Here is a 23,501-nt window from a genome sequence, read left to right on the forward strand (position 1 = left end):
GCCTGGGCAACCGAGTGAGACTCCATCTCAAAAAAAAAAAAAAAAAAAAAAATTCCCCAGTGGGTGAGTTGTAAAGGAGAACCTAGAGAACCACTCTGAACAGAAAGTTCCACTCTAAGCCAGGCGTGGTGGCTCACACCTGTAATCCCAGCACTTTGGGAGGCCAAGGCAGGCGGATCACCTAATATCGAGAGTTCGAGACCAGGCTGACCAATATGGAGAATTCCTGTCTCTACTAAAAATACAAAATTAGCTGGGCATGGTGGCGCATGCCTGTAGTCCCAGTTACTCGGAAAGCTGAGGCAGGAGAATCGCTTGAACCTAGGAGGTGGAGGTTGTGGTGAGCCAAGATAGCACCATTGTGCTCCAGCCTGGGCAACAAGAGTGAAACTCCATCTCAAAAAAAAAAAAAAAAAAAGAAAGAAAAGAAAAGAAAGAAAGTTCCACTCCAGCAAAGGTTCCCTAAAGTAGCCTTATGAAATCTTTATGATCTAACCCCTGACAGCTTCTCCAATCTCATTTAACTCTATGCTTTCTCTTCAATCTAAAGAGGGAAATTTTCTTGAATGATTTCTTTGATGATTACATTTCCTCTTTTATTTTCTTTCTGGACTGCGCTTTATGTGGATGTTGGGTCACCCAAACTGGTCCTTTTACTTATTTCTCTTTTTCTTCTCTCTTTTATTTTGTTTTTAGACAGGGTCTCACTCTGTTGCCCAAGCTACCATGACACCATAATGGCTCACTGCAACCTCCAACTCCTGGGCTCAACTGATCCTCCCACCTCAGCCTCCTAAGTAGGTGGGACTATAGGCCTGTGCCACCACGCCTGGCTAGTTATTATTTTTTCTTTTTTTTCTCCATCTTATAGAAAATATCTCTAACTGTATCTTGCCATCTGAATTTTTGCCAGCTGAATCTTGCCAACTGTATCTTGCCAACTGAATGTTTCATTTCTGTTGCCATCTATTTCCTTGTATCTCCATTCTCATTCCTCTCCCCATTTGCAATAATTCTTGCATGTTTAATGCAAATCTTGTTCTTTATGTTCTCAAAAAAATCAGTGTTCTTGTGTGTCCATCTACTTTTAATTTACATAAAGGCTATTCATATCCCTATCCTCCGCTCTTCTTCTAATCTCTACCTCTCATTCTCCCTTCAGATCATCAGTTTTATAATCAAATATATTATTGTGTGTGTTTTCTGGGGCTGCTGTACAAATCACCACAAATTTGGTAGCTTAAAACAAGGTCCTGGAAGCCAGAAGTTCAACATCAGTTTCACTGAGCCAAAATAAAGGTGTCAGCAGGATCATGTTCCCTCTAGAGGCTCTAGGGAAGAGTCTGTTTCTTGCCCCTTGAAGCTTCTAGTGACTAGTGGCATTTTGTGCCACATCACTCTAATCTCTGTCGCTGTGATCACTGTGCCTCTTCTATTCTGTGTGTAATCTTCATTTGCCAGTCTCTTGTAAGGATATTTTGAATGAATTTAGGGCCCACTTGGATAATCCAGGATGATCTCTTCATCTCAAGTTCTCCAATTTAATCACATCTGCACAGACCCTTTTTTTCATATAAGGTAACATTTACAGGCTCCAGGGATTAGGATGTGGACGTATCTTTGGAATCCATTATCAGCCTACCACAATTATCTATTCATAGTTTGATATGCTCATTTAGACATATATACACATATGGAATATTTGTTTCTTTACAAACTAAAATGGAGTAATATGGTCTTTGTTTAAATGCCACCTCCTCAGAGAAATTCATTCTTTCCTATTATTTATTTATTTAATAATAGAGACGAGGTTTCACCATGTTGCCCAGGCTGGCTCAAGCAATCCATCTGCCCTGGTTCCTCAAAGTGCTGGGATTACTGCTGTAAGCCACCACACCTGGCCAAGAAATCTATTCTATTTTTTTTTTTTTTTTTTTTGAGATGGAGTTTCACTCTTGTTGCCCAGGCTGGAGCACAATGGTACTATCTTGGCTCACCACAACCTCTGCCCCCTAGGTTCAAGCGATTCTCCTACCTCAGCTTCCCGAGTAGCTGGGACTACAGGCATGCGCCACCATGCCTGGCTAATTTTGTATTTTTAGTAGAGACGGGGTTTCTCCATGTTGGTCAGCCTGGTCTCAAACTCTCGACCTCAGGTGATCCGCCTGCCTCAGCCTCCCAAAGTGCTGGGATTACAGGAATGAGCCACCGCGCCCGGCTAAGAAATTTCATTCTTATGCCCTTATCCAAATACAGCCCTAGTCATCCTTTGTCCTTTCACTTTTCTATTTTTCTTCCTAGCATTTCTATCAGTCAGGGCTCCCTGTTGCTAAAAAAAAAAAAAAAAAAAAAAAAAAAAAAAAAGCAACGTTGGCTAATTTAAGCAGAAAATGAATTTATCATTGATTATTAGGTAACACATAGTGTCATCAGGAGGATCGTGCATACCACTTAGAGTCTAAGTACCTAAAGTCACACCACCTAAGTGGTCCAGTATGCATGGCACTGCAACCCTGCTGGACATACATCTCTGGCACATGCTGCCAATACCACTGGAGGCAGGTGTGACACACTGTAGTTAGAACATCATCCCCACTCCTCAAGAACGCTGCCACTCTCACCAGAAGAGATTTTAGGTGGTGCTAGCTTCTTCCACTCACTTGCTTCCACTGCATATCAAGACCCGATGTGTTTGAAGTCAGGCAGTAAAAAGTGTCCAAGTACGTTCTTCTTTTTCAAGAGTGGTTTGAATATTTTAGTTACTTTGACTTTCTAGAGCAATATCACAATTAGCTCTCATATTCTCCCAACAACCTGTGGAATTCTTACTGGTATTTTTTTTACTCCATATATCAATTTGGAGAGACCTGATATTGAATCACTATTAAGCTTTTAATCCATGAACATAGTATATCTCTCCAATTATATAGATATTTCTTTCATAACATTTTCACATTTTTCACTGTGTAGGTATTATATGACTCATGTTAAATTTATTCCTAAATACCTTAGTTTTAGAAGCTACTAAAATTGGTATTTTTACGTTTAAATTTCCAACAATTTGCTGATTATATATAAAGGTAAATGAACTTTTATATTAATCTGGTATCCTGCAATCTTGCTGAATTCCCTCATTAGTTCTAGTCATTGTTGTATAGATTCCTTTAGATTTTCTACATAAACAATTATGCCATCTGTGAATAGAGTTTTACTTCTTCCTTTTTGAAATGTATGCTTTTGTTTCTTTCACTTATTTTATTGCACTGACTATGATGCCCAGTAAAATGGTGAATAAATGTGGTGAGAATGGAGAGCCTCACTTTGTTCCCAATCTTACAAGAAAAACACTTGGTCTTCCATTATAAAGTATCAGGTTAGCTGTAGGTTTTTCACATGTGCCTTTCAGAAGATTAAGGATGCTACCTTCTATTCCTAATGTGCTGAGAAATTTTAAAATGAATGTGTTAAATTTTATCAAATAGTACTTCTGCGTCTATTGTACATGGTTTTTTTCTTTATTCTGTTAATTTAATAAATTACACTGATCAATTGTCTGATGTTCATTGTCTAATGTTAACCTTGGATTCTTGAGATAAATCTTGCTTGGTCAAGATATATTCTCTTTTCTTACATATTGCTGGATCAATTTGCTAATATTTTGTTAAAGGTTTTTTTGTCTATGTTTATGAGTAATGTTGATCTGTAATTTCTTTTTATTTTCTTTTGTCAGGCTTTGGTAGTAAGTAATTCTGCACTCATAAAACAAGTCAAAAACTTCCCCTCCTCTGGTATTAACATGTATTAATTTGAGAAGATAGTCTACTTACATATAAGGTAAGTATTGATGGGGTTGGGTTTACGTCTACCATTTTACTATTTGTTTTATATCTTCCCATCTGTTTTTTATTCATTTGTTTCTTTTCCTTTTTTTTTCTTTTTTATCTTATTTTGGCTTAATTGGAAAAAAAGAGATTTTGGAATTCCATTATAATTTATATGTTATCATTTTACCTATATTTCTTTCAACTATTTTTAGTCGTTGCTTAGGAATTACAATACACACATTCTTAACTTTTCTGGTCCACTTAGCATTAATGTTGTAGCACTTCTTGTAAAATGTAAGAACCTTGCAGATTGTTAGACTCAAACAGACGGCCTTACCCAGCAGCTACCTCTTCTCTCTTCATCCTTCATTCTTTAGTTGTCATACGCATTATATCTATGAAGACACAAAGTTCATCATGCAATATTATAATTTTTACTTTTTTTTTTTTTTTTTTTTTGAGACGGAGTCTCGCTCTGTCACCCAGGCTGGAGTGCAGTGGCGCGATCTCGGCTCACTGCAAGCTCCGCCTCCCAGGTTCATGCCATTCTCCTGCCTCAGCCTCTCCGAGTAGCTGGGACTACAGGCGCCCACCACCACGCCCGGCTAATTTTTTTGTATTTTTTTTAGTAGAGACAGGGTTTCACTGTGGTCTCGATCTCCTGACCTCATGATCCACCCGCCTCGGCCTCCCAAAGTGCTGGGATTACAAGCGTGAGCCACCGCGCCCGGCCTAATTTTTACTTTAGATAGCTATATGTACTGTTTAATAAAAAAGAAAAATAGTCCGAAATTTACTCACATATTTACCATTTTCAGTGTTCTTCATTCCTTCTGGAACATCTAAATTTTCCATCTGATATCATTTTTCTTCAACATGAGTAACTTTCTGTAACATTTCTTCAAGTATGAGTCTTCTGGTGATGAGTTCTGTTAGTTTTTGTTTAGCTCTGAACGTCATCATTTTGTCTTCATTCTGGAAGGGCCTTTCATTGAATATAGAAATATGGGTAGAAAGTTGTCTTTCAGCCCTTTCAAGATGTGGTTCTGTTTTCATTTGGCTCCTATTTTTTGAGAGAAATTAGTGGAATTTTGTATTATTGGTCTCCTGTATGTAATGTGTCTTTTTCCCCCTAAATGCTACTGTAATTTTATTTTTGAGTTTTAATATCTCACTTATGATATGCCTGGGGTGTATACGTGTGTGTATTTATTCTTCTCAGGGTTCACTGAGCTTCTTGAATCTGAATTTATGTGTTTCACCAAATTTGGGAAGCTTTTGAACATTATTTTCTTTCTTTCTCTCTCTCTCTCCTTTCTCTCTCTCTCTCTCTTTCTTTCTTCTTTTCTTCTAGGCGGAGTTTCGCTCTTGTTGCCCAGGCTGGAGTGCAATGGCGTGATTTCGGCTCACTGAAACCTCTGCCTCCCAGGTTTTAAGCGATTCTCCTGCCTCAGCCTCCTGAGTAGCTGAGATTACAAGAATGCTCCACCGTGCCCGGCTAATACTGTATTTTTAGTAGAGATGGAGTTTAACCAAGTTAGTCAGGCTGGTCTTGAACTCCTGACCTCAGGTGATCCACCCACCTCGGCCTCCCAGAGTGTTGGGATTACAGGTGTGAGCCATTGTGCCCAGTCTTATTTCTTCAAATATTGTTTCCTCCCTCATTTTGTTGCGTTCTGGCACCCCAACTGCCTATATGTTAGTCCTGTGTATTCTAATTGCATATATGTTAGACCTTTAAATTTTGTCCAACAGATCATTGCAGCTCTATATCTTTTTTTTCAATTGGCTTTTTCCCTCTCTATTGGATAATTTCAGATTTATTTAAAGTTTACTGACTCTTTCATCATCTCCAATCTATTGCCGAGCCCTTCCAGTAAATTTTTTATTTCTCATATTTTACTTTTTAGTTTTCAAATATCTATTTGATGCTCTTTCATAGTTTATACTTTTCCTATTTATTCATTCATTATGAACTTTTCTACATTCTTAATCATATTTTTAATGGCTGCTTTAAAATTCTTGTCTGCTACTTCTAACATATGATCATCTTGGGATCCTTTTCTCTTGAGTATGAGTCATATTTTCTAGTTTTTTGGTATATAGCATAATTTTGGATCATATCAAAGACATTGTTAATGATACATTGCAGAGATTCTGGATTCTGTTACATTCTTCCAAAGAATATTAATTTTTAAAAAGAATTTAGCAGAGGGTTAACCTGCCTTGACTCAAACTTTATGTTTCCCCAGTGATGGGAAAGGCAGCAGCTGTAATCTCTGTGCATTTTGTTTAGACTCAGCTGTGTTGCTTGGAGGGTTTTTTTTTTTTTTTCTAATATGGAGTCTTGCTCTGTCACCCAGGCTGGAGTGCAATGGTGCAATCTCAGCTCACTGTAACCTCCATCTCCTTGGTTCAAGCAATTCTCCTGCCTCAGCCTCCTGAGTAGCTGGGATTACAGGGATGTGCCACCTCGCCTGGCTATTTTTTTTATTTTTAGTAGAGATGGGGTTTCACCATGTTGGTCAGGCTGGTCTTGAACTCCTGACCTTATGATCCACCTGTCTCAGCCTCCCAAAGTGCTGGGATTACAGGCATAAGCCACCGTGCTACCCCATGTGTGTGTAGTTCAGAGCTCAGCCAGAGATTGAGGCAGAGTATACATGGAAAATTCTGGTTTTCCCCTATCTGGCTCTCTCCGGCTCTCTCCTTTCTGAGGTTTCCCTCCTTTCTTCAATTTCCAGTGCCACGGTTATTCTAAACTCTTGTGACTGGGCCGGGCGCGGTGGCTCACGCTTGTAATCCCAGCACTTTGGGAGGCCGAGGCGGGTGGATCACGAGGTCAGGAGATCGAGACCACAGTGAAACCCCGTCTCTACTAAAAATACAAAAAAAATTAGCCGGGCGTGGTGGCGGGCGCCTGTAGTCCCAGCTACTCGGAGAGGCTGAGGCAGGAGAATGGCGTGAACCCGGGAGGCGGAGCTTGCAGTGAGCCGAGACTGCGCCACTGCACTCCAGCCTGGGTGATAGAGCAAGACTCCGTCTCAAAAAAAAAAAAAAAAAAAAAACTCTTGTGATGGTTAATACTGAGTGTCAACTTGATTGGATTGAAGGATACAAAGTATTGATCCTGGGTGTGTCTGTGAGGGTGTTGCCAAAGGAGATTAACATTTGAGTCAGTGGGCTGGGAAAGGAAGACCCACCCTTAATCTGGGTGAGCACAATCTAGTCAGCTGCCAGTGTGGCTAGAATATGAGCAGGTAGAAAATGAGAAAAGAAAAACTGGCTTAGCCTCTCAGCCTGTATCTTTCTCCCGTCCTGGATGCTTCCTGCCTTTGAACATCGGACTCCAAGTTCTTCAGTTTTGGAACTCAGACTGGTTCTCCTTACTCCTCAACCTGCAGATGGCCTATTGTGGGACGTTGTGATTGTGTGAGTTAATACTTAACAAACTCCCCTTATATATGGGTTGGGTGCAGTGGCTCATGCCTGTAATCCCAGCACTTTGGAAGGCTGAGGTGGGTGGATCACCTGAGGTCAGAAGTTTGAGACCAGCCTGGCCAACATGGTGAAACCCCGTTTCTACTAAAAATATAAAAATTAGCCAGGCATGGTGGTGCATGCCTGTAATCCCAGCTACTCAGGAGGCTGAGGCAGGATAATTGCTTGAACCCAAGAGACAGAGGTTGCAGTGAGCCAAGATCATGCCATTGCATTCCAGTCTGGGCAACACAGCAAAACTCTGTCTCAAAAAATATATATATACATATATATAGAATATATATTATATTTTATATATATACATATATATAGAATATATATTATATTTTATCTATATGTTATATAGATAAAATATATATTATATTTTATCTATATGTTATATAGATAAAATATATATTATATTTTATATATATGTTATATATAATATAACATATATATATATATATATATATTCCATTAGTTCTGTCCTTCTAGAGAACGCTGACTAATACAACTCTGTTCTCTGGTTTTTTTAAGGCATTACAACTGAGGAACTCTATTAGTTGTTCCATGTAGCACTGACTAAGGGTGTCCTCGTGCTAACACTTATAAAAATGGAAAATCATCCAGTGTCATTCCTGCTTCTTAGTGTTGGTCCTCACACCTATCCCCTAGTTCTGTCCGCTTTTGGTCACTCTCCAGTGTCTTCAGGTAGTTATTTTTTGTTTTGTTTTGTAACATTTTCAGAGTTACATTAGTTATCTGCAAGAAGGTTAGTCTTGGCCGGGCGTGGTGGCTCACGCCTGTAATCCCAGCACTTTGGGAGGCCGAGGCGGGCGGATCACGAGGTCAGGAGATCGAGACCACGGTGAAACCCCGTCTCTACTAAAAATACAAAAAAATTAGCCAAGCGTGGTGGCGGGCACCTGTAGTCCCAGCTACTCGGAGAGGCTGAGGCAGGAGAATGGCATGAACCTGGGAGGCAGAGCTTGCAGTGAGCTGAGATTGCGCCACTGCACTCCAGCCTGGGCGACAGAGCAAGACTCCGTCTCAAAAAATAAAAAATAAAAAAAATAAAAAAAACAAAAACTACAAAACAAGCAGGTGAAGATATATTCTTACTAAGACTTGTGAAAACTTTGATGATAATTACACAAAACCCTCCAAAAATGTAAGCTATTGGCACAGGCTTCATACTTAGCTATATAATAATCTAGCCCATTCTCCGCTACAACTTTGTTTTCACTTAATAAACATGTTAACTTTACAAGCTACTAACAACAGCCTTTATTAGTCTATTCCACTCTTATTAATGCATCTGCTTTCTTATTTTCTGTTTTCGTCTCTCTTTGCAACTTCTCTTTTTCCTTTAATTCTTCCTTTGATATAATGGGATTCTATTCAAATCTTTCTTCAGCTATGACTACTTTTTCTTCAGTATGTTTAAAACTACATGCTGTAATAAATGAGAGTTAAGCCTATATGTTCCTGAGTTGCAGCAGTATAGTATTTTTTAGTTTTTTCTCCTATTTCTTATCATTCATTTCCACCCATTGTATTTAGTTTCTACCCCCAAAGGTAGGGACACTTGAAGTTTTCAAATTAAAAGTGATTTTCTGGGATGCTCAAAGCTTCCAACTAACTCACAACAGATGCTAATTTATTATGGTAGTCCTCAACATGGCTTTCCTTTAAATATGACATCTACCCAAGATGCTTTTTTTTTTTTTTTTTGAGATGGAGTTTCGCTCTGTTGCCGAGGCTGGAGTGCAGTGGTGCGATCTTGGCTCACTGCAATCTCTGCCTCCCGGGTTCAAGTGATTCTCCTGTCTCAGCCTCCCAAGTAGCTGGGACTACAGGTGCCCGCCACCATACCCGGCTAATTTTTGTATTCTTAGTAGAGGTGGGGTTTTTTTTTTTTTTTTTTTTTTTTTGAGACGGAGTCTCGCTCTGTCGCCCAGGCTGGATGCAGTGGCACGATCTCGGCTCACTGCAAGCCCCGCCTCCCGTGTTCACGCCATTCTCCTGCCTCAGCCTCTCCGAGTAGCTGGGACTACAGGCGCCCGCCACCACGCCCAGCTAATTTTTTGTATTTTTAGTAGAGACGGGGTTTCACCGTGGTCTCGATCTCCTGACCTCGTGATCCGCCCGCCTCGGCCTCCCAAAGTGCTGGGATTACAAGCGTGAGCCACCGCGCCCGGCCTAGAGGTGGGGTTTCACCATGTTAGCCAGACTGGTCTCAAACTCCTGACGCCGTGACCTGCCCACCTCAGCCTCCCAAAGTGCTGGGATTACAGGCTGAGCCATAGCATCCAGCCCCAAGAGCTTCTTTAATCTTATTTCACTCGGTGAATTCATTCAGTACACATGTGTTTAGCCTCCAATATGCAATTCACTGTACTAAGTGCTGGATGGTTTAGGACAGGAGAAAGGTAATATTTAAGAACCTTTCCATGTATTTTCATATGAAGTTCTTTATAAGGTAAATTACTTTACAAGCATAGTGGTAAACACTTTAAACGACTATCTCATTTAATCCTCACAGAAATATTATAGCATTACCATCATTTTACTAGCTCAGAAAGAAAATAACTTGCCAAAGGTCACAAAGCAAGCTGGAATTTTAACCCTGCACAGTTGGGTCCTCCTGACCACTCCAAGATATAAAATCATTATTATGCCTCAGCCCGGTTTTTTTCTCCAGCTCTGGTCTTCAAAGTAAGTTTTTTTGCAGTTCATCTCAAAGATGCTTTCTTTCATTTAATCATTCTATATCTCCTCCTTCTTTGTCATCTGTTATGAGTTGAACTGTGTTCCCTCAAAATTCACATGTTGAAATCCTAACCCCTTCCACTTCAGAACAAGACCTGATTTGGAATAGGTTTGTTGTAGATGTAACTAGTTAAGATGAGGTCATACTGGAACAGGTGGGCCCCTAATCCGATATGGCTGATATTCTTATAAAAAGGAAACATTCAGACACAACATCAGACATGCACATAGGGACAACATCATGCGAAGACTGGAGTTATGCTAACACAAGTCAAGGAACACCAAGATTGCCAACAAACCTCCAGAAGCCAGGAAAGGGGCATGAAATGGATTCTTCCTCACACCCTCAGAAGGAACCAACACTCTCAACACCTTGACTTCAGACTTCCAGCCTTCAGCACTATGAGATAATAGATTTCTGTTGGTTAAGCCACCCAGTTTGTGGTACTTTGTTACGGCAGCCCTAGCAAACTACACATCTACACTTAGATAATTCAGAAATCCAAATTTCTAAATCCAAATGCAAATTTTTCTGCCTAACAGCAATATTCCCTTCCTCCATCTATATAGTTTTTAGCACAGTGGGATAGAACTAGTTATACTATTGCCAAACCGGAGATGTAAAGAGTCATTCTTGAATTCTCAACAATCTCCTTTCCACATTCTGGCAATCATTCAAATGACTGAAGGGTTAAGAGCACAGGCTTTGAAGTCCACTGAGCTTAAATACCAGCTTCCACATTTATTAGCTGTGTGATCTTGGGCAACTACCTAAGCCTTGGCTTCCTGACCTGTTAAAGTAGGCTAATACCATCACTACCAGATAGGGTCTCCATAACAATAAAGGGGAAAAATGCCTGAAAAGAATTTAGCACCTTACCTGGCATATAGAAAAAGTGAAACAAATTACCTGTTATTATCAGTATTGTTCCTAAATCAAACTTTAGAATACATTTAGTTTTCATATGTGTGTCAGACTCATATTTGTGCACATGTGTTATACTTTGCTGGTATAAGAGTGGCCAGCCACTAACCTCTATGTAGTATTGTCTCCCACCTTTACCAGTCTCTGAAATTGAGAGGAGGTAACCTTAAAAATGTGAACTAGGAGGCTAGGCGCTGTGGCTCACATCTGTAATCCCAGCATTTTGGGAGTCCAAGGTGGGCAGATCAACCAAGGTCAGGTGTTCGAGACTAGCCTGGCCAACATGGTGAAACCCCCATTTCTACTAAAAATACAAAACTTAGCTGGGCGTAATAGTGGGCACCTGTAATTCCAGCTACTTGGGAGGCTGAGGCAGGAGAATCGCTTGAACCCAGGAGGCGGAGGTTGCCGTGAGCCAAGATCCCACCACTGCACTCAAGCCTGGGCGACAAGAACAAAACTCCATCTCGAAAAAAAAAAAAAAAGTGAGCTAGGAGAATCTATATTAAAGAACCCCTGTATCACCAGTGTGTCCTCTGACTTCATTTTGGGGGTTAGAACTGGTTACATAAGTAGGACTTAAAAAAAAAAGTAGCTCCCTCTAAGGCGGGAGGTTTGTGTGAAAAGACATTTAGTGCACTGAAATATTAAAGCAGAGATCCACGATGTCTGAGTCAATAGAACAGATTAGCAGCTGCTAAAAGATAGAAACCAAGGCCGGGCGCGGTGGCTCACGCTTGTAATCCCAGCACTTTGGGAGGCCGAGGCGGGCGGATCACGAGGTCAGGAGATCGAGACCACGATGAAACCCCGTCTCCACTAAAAATACAAAAAAAAATTAGCCGGGCCTGGTGGCGGGCGCCTGTAGTCCCAGCTACTCGGAGAGGCTGAGGCAGGAGAATGGCATGAACCCGGGAGGCAGAGCTTGCAGTGAGCCGAGATTGCGCCACTGCACTCCAGCCTGGGCGACAGAGCGAGACTCCGTCTCAAAAAAAAAAAAAAAAAAAGATAGAAACCAAGTCTGAGTTGGTTGGTACTGGGAACAACCGCCTTAGCTAACAAGGCACTTGATCACTTTCCCCCCCAAATAAATACGCTGTTTGGCAGTGAATGTTTTCACTTAGATTTCCCAAATTCCCTGCTTCTTCCTTAAAAATTTTTTTGGGGAAGGAATCTAATATGCTTAGCATATTAACTTTACTGTCTTTAGATAATGAGAAATGTGCTGAAAGACTATTTGCCACATTCTCTTTCAAAAATACCAACGTGTTAATTATAACCTCCAAAAAAGGCAAGGTCTTCATGCCTTTGGCCCTACACTTTCATCCATTTAGAATACCCTGTCCTCTCCTTCCATGCTCACCGATTTGGAATCCCTTAGTTTTTGTTTTGAGCGTGTTTCAAATGCTGCCAGAAGCCTGAGGTCCTCTTACCTTTTCGCACCATCCCCACTCCCTAACCCCCTGCCACTTTCTATCTCCTCTGTGGCCCTGAGGTGTTCTGATTTTTGTCTCAAATCTTAATCCCACCACAAACAAACCAGGGCAGCAGGAATGAATCATCTTTATAAATTCCTCGGGTTTTTTTTTTTTTTTTTTTTAAATCAAAAGCTCAGTAAACATTTGCATGAGTTACTGACAGAGAAGCAGCTTTAACGCTTTAAAAATGAAACTGAAACCAGCGGAAAATCTAAAACTGAACTCTTATCAGTTTATTAACGTTACAGCAGGTCTCTGTTCTGGTGAACTCCCTAGCGCTCTTATTGCGTTACCCATTTTTGGTTTTTTCGCTGCACTCACCAGTCTAACAGTATCTGCCCACTGGATTCACAGCGCTGGCATGTGCCAAGCGCCTAATACTTGCTCACTGGTTTGGCGGCTGACTACTCACGAGAGGAAATTAAACACAAAGGCAGTATTGATCATATTCAGTAGTGTTTCGTGCGTTTGGTTTGGAAGTGGGGATTGGGGAATGGCCAATCACTTCCAAATTTAAAATATTGCTTCCTGGAAGAAAATGGACTCCTCAAAGACTGGATATTTCATGTCTGCAGTCCCAGGCCCTGGCTCTGCGTCAGGCACATTGTAGGTGTTGAAAATGCACCTGAGGAATTCTGATTTGCGCGAAACTGTGTATTCCGAGCACAATGCATCGTTAAAAACCAAACAAAGCAGAACAAACTTCGTTCAGAAGCGACTCCCACTATACTTAGAAACTAGAATTGACCCCCTGCCTGCAGGGTCCCCCTTTACCAACACACCGCAGGGAAAGGGCTTAGAAATAGTGAAACCAGCCGGGGGCGGCGGCTCACGCCTGTAATCCCAGCATTTTGGGAGGCCGAGGCGGGTGGATCACCTGAGGTCAGGAGTTCGAGACCAGCCTGGCCAACGTGGTGAAATCCCGTCTTTACTAAAAATACAAAAAATTAGCCAGAGTGGTGGCAGGCGCCTGCAATCCCGGCTACTCGGGAGGCTGAGGCAGGAGAGTCGCTTGAAACCGGGAGCCGGAGGTTGCAGTAAGCCGAGATCGCGCCATTGCACTCCAGCCTGGAATACTGAAAGCGTGTTGGCTCTCGTTTCATGAAGACAACGATGAGGATCACACCCACAACGACACAATCATGGTCTCTCAGGGTGACTTTGAAGCTAAGGAACAAAGTGCGCTGCCTGGGAAGGCTGGGTCTTGTGGAAGCAACAGGAAAGTAGAACGTGGTGTGGAAAGGGTTAAAACTGGCGCTCGGCGGGATACAAGGCTCTGGGTATCTTAAAGACCACGCGGACACACTTGTTTGGCTCCTGTCGCGCTCCGTAGAATGATTTCCCTGGGCCTCGGTGGGCCACGCCCCCGCAAAGAAGGACAACGCGAAGCTGCCCGCGTAGTGCCTGTTGCACTCTCCGAGGACCGGCCTGGCAGAGATAGAAAACTCCCAGTACTCTTGCCTCAGAACCGCCTCAATCCGGAAACAGAAACTCCCCAGGCCCGGCACCGCGCGAGCCACCTCTTTCGAGGGTGGGAGTGCACATGCGCATAGGGGGCCTGAAAAACCCTTAAATACCGGCATGCGTGAGGATGAGGCCTTTTTCCCTGCCGCCGCCGAGTCGCGCGGAGGCAGAGGCTTGGGGTAAGTTGAGCGAGGTGGCAGGGGGTGTATTAGTTATGATTTGTGGCTCGTTGTGTTCTTGCTGGGATTGGTGACGAGTATCTGGTTCTTTAACAAGTTAATGCTTTTGTTTTTTAGTGTGTTCAAGATTCAGCTTCACCCGTAACCCACCGCCATGGCCGAGGAAGGGTGAGCCCAGGGGCCGGGGTTGGAGTTTGGGGTCGGGGTGCGGCTGAGGCATGGGGCTAGAGCTGGCGGAGCAGGACTGGGTCAAACGGGTCGCCGTAAGCGCGTTTGTTGTACACTTAGACTTCGCCGAGTCCAAGGCCTTATGTGGTGTGAGGATTTTAACTGATGGTTCTGATGTGTCGCGTTTTAGCATTGCTGCTGGAGGTGTAATGGACGTTAATACTGCTTTACAAGAGGTGCTGAAGACCGCCCTCATCCACGATGGCCTAGCACGTGGAATTCGCGAAGCTGCCAAAGCCTTAGACAAGTACGTGTATCAGTCTCAATACTGTGGGTTCTTGCAACCGGAACAAAACTGCTACCCAAGGGAAGAAGGCATGGAGTTCATGGTGTTAGCGCAAAAGTTCTGAATGGCATCTGTCCTACCGGAAACCTAGGAAAAGGTATCAGAACTCAGATATATAAAACCCACTTAAAATGTGTGGGTTGCTGTTTGGAATGGGGATAAGAACTCAAAACTACAGTGTTTGAATGATGACTTTAATTGTCGGATACCCCTTCACTCCTTTTATGAGTGAAACATAAGAGTCTGACAAACCTGTAGGTTGTGGGGCTAGTCAGTTTTATACTTATCTAGCGGATAGATGAGATGGAGAGCCACACTGCATCTGGTAGTTTGCCAAACAAGCATTAATTTAATGGAATTTCAAACTCAGATTTCAGAAGCATTTGGTCCTTGATGAATTTAGTAGTATAATACCTGATTTATTTGAATCTGGGATATTTGTTAACGTATTTGGATGGATCGAGTTAATGTGTTTTTTAGGGTGGTGGCATTGACAAATCAACCTGTTCTGGAGCTGAATTTAAATGCAGTTTTAAGGTTTTACAGGACAAGTTCGTTTTGGTGTAATCTAGCCAGTTCAGTCCGATGGAAACGGCATTATTGTTGGATGTATTTAGTAGGTCCTAGTATGAATCTTCTGTGTTATTTCTGTTTCAGCAGTATTGCATTGGCATTTCATAACTGCTCCATTAATGCCACAGACTTTTCCTTTTTTTTTTTTTTTTTTTGAGACAGAGTCTCGCTCTGTCCACCAGGCTAGAGTGCAGTGGCGCGATCTCATTGCATCCTCTACCTACCAGATTCAAGCGATTCTTCTGCCTCCCGAGTAGATGGAATTACAGGCACACGCCACCATGCCCAGCTCGTTTTTGTACTTTCAGTAGAAATGGGGTTTCACCATGTTGGTCTCTGGCCGGTCTGGTACTCCTGACCTCAGGTGATCTGCCCCCCCCCCCCCCCCCGCCCCGCCCCCTCGTCTTCCCAAAGTGCTGCGATTACAGGAGTGAGCCATCGTGCCCGGCCTTTCACATGTTTCTTTAGATGTATGAAGCTGGCTTACAAGAAAGCTATTATGGTTGGGTTTTGGCCACAAGTTTTAAAAATGACTTAATACCAATTCAGTGTGTCAGGGAAAGAGGTTTTACTGAAGACCGGTTGTAGGTTAATTGAAGATGTATATGCTCCCTAGCAGGTTCTTCAGACTCAAGCCATTTTGTACGCGTTTATGTGTTCAGTGGATTTGCTGCTTATGTTTTGCAAGTGTTAGTGCAAAGATAACCCTCCTAAAATGCAAGAATGATGGATTTGGATCTGAGTTTTAGCTTCATTTTCATTGTAATTTGAATTTTAGGCGCCAAGCCCATCTTTGTGTGCTTGCATCCAACTGTGATGAGCCTATGTATGTCAAGTTGGTGGAGGCCCTTTGTGCTGAACACCAAATCAACCTAATTAAGGTAAGGCTGCTAAGGATTGTGTTGGGACTAATGTTCAGTGATGCTTGTATACCAGGGTAAATTTTGTGAAGTCTCAAGCTGTTTATTTTATGCAGGTGTAAATAGGTGCACCTATTGTCAGCCATTTTAAAAATGATTGTAGGTAGAAGCATTTTATACCTGCAGAGTTGAATCCTAATTTTGACGTTGGTATACAACAAAGATTAGTAGCAGGCTTGTAGGTGATCTTTGTGCTGTACATGATGACAACTGGCTCCCTCTACTGAACTGCCATGAGGAAACTGCCATGTCACCCTTCTGACTACAGCCACCTTTTGGGTTTAATTTAATTTTGTAGTGTTAATGTCTATTAATGTGATTTTTTTTTTTTTTAACGTTCTCCCAATAGGTTGATGACAACAAGAAACTAGGAGAATGGGTAGGCCTCTGTAAAATTGACAGAGAGGGGAAACCCCGTAAAGTGGTTGGTTGCAGTTGTGTAGTAGTTAAGGTAAGTCACCGTTTATTTTAGGGATGAAGGTTATGCTGGGTAATCATATAAAACCTTGTATTGAAATAAGTTGAGGATCTTAGAAAAATATTCAACAGGTTGAAAGCATTTTCTGCATTTCAGGAAAAAAATAAAAGCTGTAATTTACAAGCCAGCCAATGAATCTGCTTACCTGGTTGTGTTTGTGCAGACATACTTTAAAAACTGGCAATAGTAAAGCCATGTTACGAGCCTTAAGGACATTGAAGTCGTTAAGGTCCCTGAAAATGGCTATAACAAATCTCAGTGATGGGAAACATTATTATAAGACATAGCAAATTGTTGAAGCTCCACTGTAATTGATACTAATAGCTTGGTGAAATTCCTAAATATTAACAAGAAGTTGCATGCGTGTTTTTTTTAAGGACTATGGCAAGGAGTCTCAGGCCAAGGATGTCATCGAAGAGTATTTCAAATGCAAGAAGTGAAGAAATAAATCTTTGGCTCACATTCCTCATGTCTGGCTTTTTATTTGGGGCAGTAAAATAAGGTCCCTGTTAGCAAAGTAAAATGTAATCATCTCAAAGTGATTACTACAGATTAACTGGAAACTTGCTCTCAAAGTCTTCTCCCCAGCCAATGACTGCATCATGGGGCAATTCAAACCTGGACAGCCTTAGCAAAGATAGGTCTGCCAATGCAGTGTTGGTGATGGCCAGGGTTACTTAGCTATGGGCATTTATCCCTCACTAGACTAGCCTAGAATCTGGAGAGAGAGGCTGTGTGTTTTTAGTTGATTGCAGTCTATGAAAGAACAGTGAGTAGACTTGCTGGGCAGGTTAGTAGAAAGTACACAGTTGGGCCAGGATCATATCTTGCCTGTGGGACAAGTCTATGATATCCAGGAATGCTTGCGGACATTTGTTTTTGACTTTTTCGGTTGGAGACGGAGTTTCACTCCTGTTGCCCAGGCTGGAGTGCAGTGGCACAGTCTTGGCTCACTGCAACCTCTTTCTCCTGAGTTCGAGCGATGCTCGTGCCTCAGCCTCCCAAGCAGCTAGGATTACAGATGCCTGGTAATTTTTTTGTATTTTTAGTGGAGATGGGGTTTCACCATATTGGCCAGGATGGTCTAGAACTTATGACAGCAGGTGATCCACCAGCTTCAGCCTTCCAGAGTGCTGGGATTAAAAGTGTGAGCCACCATTCCTGGCCTTATTGACTGTTTTGTGCAGGAGCGAGAGGGGCTTGAATGCACCCCAGTCCCTAGAAATCTCCGCAGTGAGAGAAGCCATGGCTGGTGTTTGGTGTATTTTAAACTTGGATAAATGTGCTGTTAAAAGAATGTTGTGAGGTTATATACTTCGCCAATCCTGGTTTTGAAAACTTTATACCAATGTTTTTCTTCGCATCTTATACATAACAGGCTTAAGCCCTTGATTGAGAATCTCAAGAGTAGGGTCTCCCATACTGGTTGGTTTGGTAGTTATAATATAGCTAAAGCTGGTTGACCTTAGCATGGTAGTGACATTGAGTGCCCTCATGTAAAGCAAGGAGCTCCGAGATATTTTTTCTGAAGTGTGTGTAACCTGGAACTATGTGTTAACATTGAAATTGTCAACCTCATGTACTCCGGCTTTTCTGAGGAAAGTTCGCTTTGAATTCTAGTTTCCTTGTATCACCAATCTATTTAGACATTTTTGAGTGCCTGTTGCGTATTTTTTTGGTAGAGATGGGGTCTCACCCCATTTTCCAGGCTCAGATTTTTTTGTTTTGGTGTTTCCATGTCCGCTGTCACCTCAGCTGCAAAACACCAAAGTCAGAAGGAATGTTCTCCCAGGTTTTGTTGTTTTTGTTTTGATTTTTGAGACAGAGTCTTTGTCACCCAGGCTGGAGTGCAGTGGCACAATCTCGACTCATTGCAACCTCTGCCTCCAGAGTAGCTGGGATTACAGATGCGTGCCACCATGTCCAGCTAATTTTTGTATTTTTAGTAGAGATGGGGTTTCACCATGTTGGCCAGGCTGATCTGTAGCTCCTGACCTCAAGTGTTGGATTGGCTTCCCAAAGTGCTGGGATTACAGGTATGAGCCACGGTACCTGGCCCCAAATCTAACCTTGAACTCTGCATCTTCCCTTACTGTTGCTGTGTTTGCTCCTCCAAGGCATTAAAATGTCTCCATCCTCAGACTTCGTCGGTTTTCTGGCTGTTGTCCTCCAGCAGTCTGGTCAAATACAGTGGCTCAATCACAGCCTTTTCCTGACCTCTAGGATTTTAAGTACTGTTGCGTTGGCATTTTGACCTTTACCACATTTCAGTTCTTTCTCTTACTCTGGCTATGCTTTCAATTGTAATAGTTTCCAGAGTTAAGGTGAGCATGTTTGCTTCTCTGCAGCCTTCCTGGGACATTCTCCCACTCCCACAGCTTCCCCTGATTCCCAAGTCTATTTTGTTTTCTTTGATCAACTCTAAGCTGTACCAGACAATTTCCCAAGGAAGACCCACTTGCTCTTCAAATTTTGCATGCCTTGAAGTGAACTTTACCAACACTAACGTGTTTTTGTTAGAGGAAAAGAAAGCTGACCATGTGGTAAGTACCATACTGCATTCATTATCACTTGTTACTGCCTACCACCTTCCCAAGCCAAAGGCCTTGGCATCCTTAACTCCTACCTGCGCTGTAAAGGTCTTACTACTGTCAGTCTCATCCAGATGATTTTCAAGACATGAGTCACTCCATTCCAGTTACTCATCCAGACTTCTGAGTTACAGTTACTGAAAAGTGATCATGTCCATCTCTTCATAACTTTGGTTTGTTCTGTTTGAAGTACCTCTACTTTTCTCCATCTAGATATCTCCTACTCATTCTTTAAAACTCCCTACAAATGTAATGTCAGCTTCAGATAGTGATTTGCCTTTGTAGCTTATATGGAATTCACTGGGGAGCCCATTGAAGCAAAAGTGCCAGGACAGAAGCAGATGTTTTCATTGTTCTATGGGGGAAAATAGTTTTATGACACTGGTTGCTGTGTGTGCTCAGAATCTTGTTGAGGACATCCCTCATGAACCCAAAAGAAGAGCTGTTTGAGCCAAGCACTTGATGTTTTCTTGCACCCATGGACAATGAGACTTGCGACTGCCTGTTTTCTTTGGCTGTAAGAGCCTCCAATTGAAAGACTCAATTTTCTTTCTGTTCTTTATTCTTTTTTTTTTGCCTCGTGATTTTATTACTGTATTGTATATATTTCTGATAAACCACTTTAAATGCTTTAAAAAATGAATGAGAGGCCAGGTGCGGTGGCTCACCCCTTAATCCCAGCACATTGGGAGGCCAAGGCGGGCGGATCATGAGGTCAAGGAGTTTGAGACCAGCCTGGCCAACAGAGTGAAACCCTGTCTCTACTAAAAATACAAAAAATAGCTGAGTGTGGTGGTGGGTGCTTGTAATCCCAGCTACTTGGGAGGCTGAGGCAGGAGAATCGTTTGAACCCCGGGAGGTGGAGGTTGCAGTGAGACAAGATCGCGCCATTGCACTCCAGCCTGGGAGACGGCGAGACTCATCTCAAAAAAAAAAAAAAAAAATCTAAAGAGAAATTGTAAAAAGGCCGTATTAGACTCCTGTTATAAACAGGTACTGTCAGTCTTTAACTGGATTGTTGAGGCCACAGAAGCATTATACATAGACGGCTTATAAACCCTAGGAAAGTGGAAACATCTGCTAGTTTTACTGAGGACTAGCCCTTAATGGAGTTTGAATTTCTTTTTTTAAATGAGTTCGTTAAAGAGCTGTGCTCAAGGACTATGTTAATCACAAGTACTCCTGAGAGCCACTGAGACAGAAGAGACTAGTCGGAATAAGGTCAATAGCCATCACCACTCCAGGAAAAGGATGGGACAGGCTGATGGCAGAGAAGGGTACAGCATTGTCATCGCAGCCACTCATTTTCAGAAAGGTCAATTCATGTGCTAGAAGAACAACTTAAGTCCCAGCAAGAGTAAAAGAGATGGCATGGTTGAGGTGACCTGGGGAGAGGCCACCAGACTCACTCAGGGCACCAGTCTGACTCGCTGCTGGCGGCTTGGGATATAGAAGTATTGACACAGCAGAATGTTCAGAAGGATTGGGACCAAGCTGATCCCAGGCAAAAATAAATCATGAGTTCTTTTTTGAAAACATGGTTTGACACTTCAAATATAACAGTATATCTCAATTCAGATTGCTTTATCATAAGTGAGATGTTTCAGCCAGCTTTTTTCCCCAGAGTTTACAGATCTTAATCTTAGTCTGTAGATAAGTTGTATTCAAATCTGGCTTTTGCTTGGAAAGGCTTACAAACCCGGGAGGATGATGAATCTTCACCTATGTGGATGGGCAGTTTTCTAAGCTCTTCCCTACTTTGTGTAAAACATTCCTACAGAGTATTTTTTCTCCCCTTTTATTCCTCCTCCTTCCTTCCTTCCTTCCTTCCTTCCTTCTTTTTTTTTTTTTTTTTTTTGCTAAATGTTCAGTGACGGTCTTCATCACCACACTTCTAATTTGGCTTCCACAGTACCTTAGTTTTTGGAAGGAAATGTGCCAGAGAAGAGACAGAAGTGTCTTTTTGTTGTAGTTTTCCATCTCTTGAGTTTGTTTTTCAAATATGAATTAACCAAATTGAGTGACAAAGATTGTGAAGATAGAGACCCTGGTGATCCTCCTGAGGCCTTACCAATCAGTGAGGTTCTATTTGCCTTTCACTTTTTGATGATAAAGGGAGAGAAAAAAATTTTTTTTTTTTTTTTTTTTTTTTTTTTTTTTTTTTTTTTTTTTTGAGACAGAGTCTCGCTCTGTCACCCAGGCTGGAGTGCAGTGGCACAATCTCGGCTCACTGCAGCCTCTGCCTCCCGGGTTCAAGTGATTCTGCCTCAGCTTCCCAAGTAACTGGGACTACAGGCACGCACCACCACGCCTGGCTAATTTTTGTATTTTTAGTAGAGACGGGGTTTCACTATATTGGCCAGGCTGATCTCAAACTCCTGACCTCGTGATCTGCTTGCCTCGGCCTCCCAAAGTGCTGGGATTACAGGTTTGAGCCACCGTGCCCAGCCAGGGAGAGAAAAAATCGTAAAGCATCAATTCAGAATGCTTTAGTTTAGAAAACATTTATTAGGCCAATTTCAAATAAAAGAATAGGCATAGCTGTAAGTATATTCATCACAGAGCTACAATACTTTATGTTGATGGAGGAGAATTGAATAAAATGTATGTTTATGTAATGGGATATTAGGATGCCATTGAAATAGACAGTATGGAAAGGCATTTGTTAATATACATGTTTTGGAAAGTAGTTGAACGTACAATAGGATAGCATTTTCTAGAGAAAAAAAAGAAATACTAAAATAATATAGAATATAAAGGGGCCGAGAGTGGTGACTCATGCCTGTAATCCTAGCACTTTGGGAGACCAAGGTGGGCGTGGATCACCTGAGGTCAGGAGTTCGAGACCAGCCTGGCCAACATGGTGAAACCCCGTCTGTACCAAAAATACAAAAATTAGCCAGGCATGGTGGCAGGTGCCTGTAATCCCAGCTACTCGGGAGGCTGAGGTGGGAGAATCTCTTGAACCCGGGAGGCGGAGGTTGCAGTGAGCCAAGATCACACCACTGCGCTCCAGCCTGGGTGACGGAGACTCAGTCTCAAAAAAAAAAAAATATATATATATACACACATATATATATGTATACATATATATGTATATATATAAAGGTACATGCTGGCAGAGAAGACAGGTTGGAAGGATATACATCAAGGTGTTAATGTTTCTAGGAAGGTTTTCCATTTGCTTGTTTCCTTTTTCCTCTAATCCACATGTATTGCTTTTGAAGTAAAATATTTATTTTTATTTTTTAAAGGAAAATTTACTTGGAAGAAACCCAAGCGGGCACTGAGAAAGAAGGCCAAGTGTCAATAAAACATTTTAAATTAAAGAAATGAAATAATGATACAGTACATTTCTTGGGGTTAATTTTGAGTGCCATTAATACTCTTTTTAAAAATCTGTTTTGTGAATCAAATGAATTTATATTTGTCTATACTTTCAGTTGTAAAAACAAAACTGCTTAAAACGAATGAATTCATACCTAGCCAGCAGAGGGCAGTAAGAAACTGATGCCAGCTGAGGGACAGGTCAGTGAAAAACAGGAAGACAAGGTAAGAAGCAGGGACTATATAGAAGGCTCACCCTAGGAGAAGATTCTTATCGCATTCTCTGAAGATTTTGAGAATTCTATTTGTAGGAATAGAGATTACAGGATATTGTTGAGCTTAGTTTACTATTTCTGGTTGCATTTATTTGCTTTTTACAAACTGTTATCCATCATTTGGATTGAGTTTAATGAAAGCTTCCAATAATAATAACAATACCAAATTAGCCTTGCTCTTTGACCATTTACATTTACACTTTTCAAATACTAAAGGACATTGGCAGTCATTTTCTAACTCACATAACATTATTTCAATTAGTTGTAATTTTAAGTAGTTTAAGTTTTTGTTTTTTGATTTTTTTTTGAGACGGAGTCTCGCTTTGTTACCCAGGCTGGGGTGCTGTGGTGCTATCTCGTCTCACTGCAAGCTCTGCCTCCCGGGTTCACGCCATTCTTCTGACTCAGCCTCCCGAGTAGCTGGGACTACAGGCGCCTGCCACCACTCCCAGCTAATTTTTTTGTATTTTTAGTAGAGGAGGGGTTTCACCGTGTTAGCCGGGATGGTCTCGACCTCCTGACCTCATGATCCGCCTGCCTCGGCCTCCAAAAGTGCTGGGATTACAGGCGTGAGCCACTGCGCCCGGCCAGTTTAAGTTTTATAAATGATATCAATTAGAATTCTGTAACCGCCAGTGGACACTGGCTGTTTTTTTTATCTTTCTTCCAAAGTTACTAATTTTGCTCAATTGCAATATATA

The 23,501-nt window shown here is 41.9% G+C and overlaps 1 protein-coding gene and 3 non-coding genes across 4 annotated transcripts; all 4 read left to right on the top strand.

The window, feature by feature from the left end:
- The first annotated feature begins 13,381 nt into the window (after positions 1–13,381).
- On the top strand, positions 13,382–17,069 carry RPS12 (ribosomal protein S12). Its single transcript, XM_055264389.2, has 6 exons — positions 13,382–14,122; positions 14,240–14,290; positions 14,481–14,597; positions 15,988–16,090; positions 16,479–16,580; positions 16,985–17,069. The coding sequence occupies exons 2-6, from the start codon at positions 14,277–14,279 to the stop codon at positions 17,045–17,047; spliced, it is 399 nt and encodes a 132-aa protein (XP_055120364.1). The 5' UTR covers positions 13,382–14,122; positions 14,240–14,276; the 3' UTR covers positions 17,048–17,069.
- LOC129478130 (small nucleolar RNA SNORD101) lies at positions 14,816–14,888 on the top strand. The gene has a single exon (XR_008656289.1). It is a non-coding gene; the product is annotated as a small nucleolar RNA SNORD101 (small nucleolar RNA).
- Positions 16,323–16,398, top strand: LOC129478177 (small nucleolar RNA SNORD100). The gene has a single exon (XR_008656331.1). It is a non-coding gene; the product is annotated as a small nucleolar RNA SNORD100 (small nucleolar RNA).
- On the top strand, positions 16,729–16,858 carry LOC129478168 (small nucleolar RNA SNORA33). The gene has a single exon (XR_008656323.1). It is a non-coding gene; the product is annotated as a small nucleolar RNA SNORA33 (small nucleolar RNA).
- Positions 17,070–23,501: the final 6,432 nt, after the last annotated feature.

Source organism: Symphalangus syndactylus, chromosome 2, assembly GCF_028878055.3.
Source record: "Symphalangus syndactylus isolate Jambi chromosome 2, NHGRI_mSymSyn1-v2.1_pri, whole genome shotgun sequence".
NCBI classification, from domain to species: domain Eukaryota; kingdom Metazoa; phylum Chordata; class Mammalia; order Primates; family Hylobatidae; genus Symphalangus; species Symphalangus syndactylus.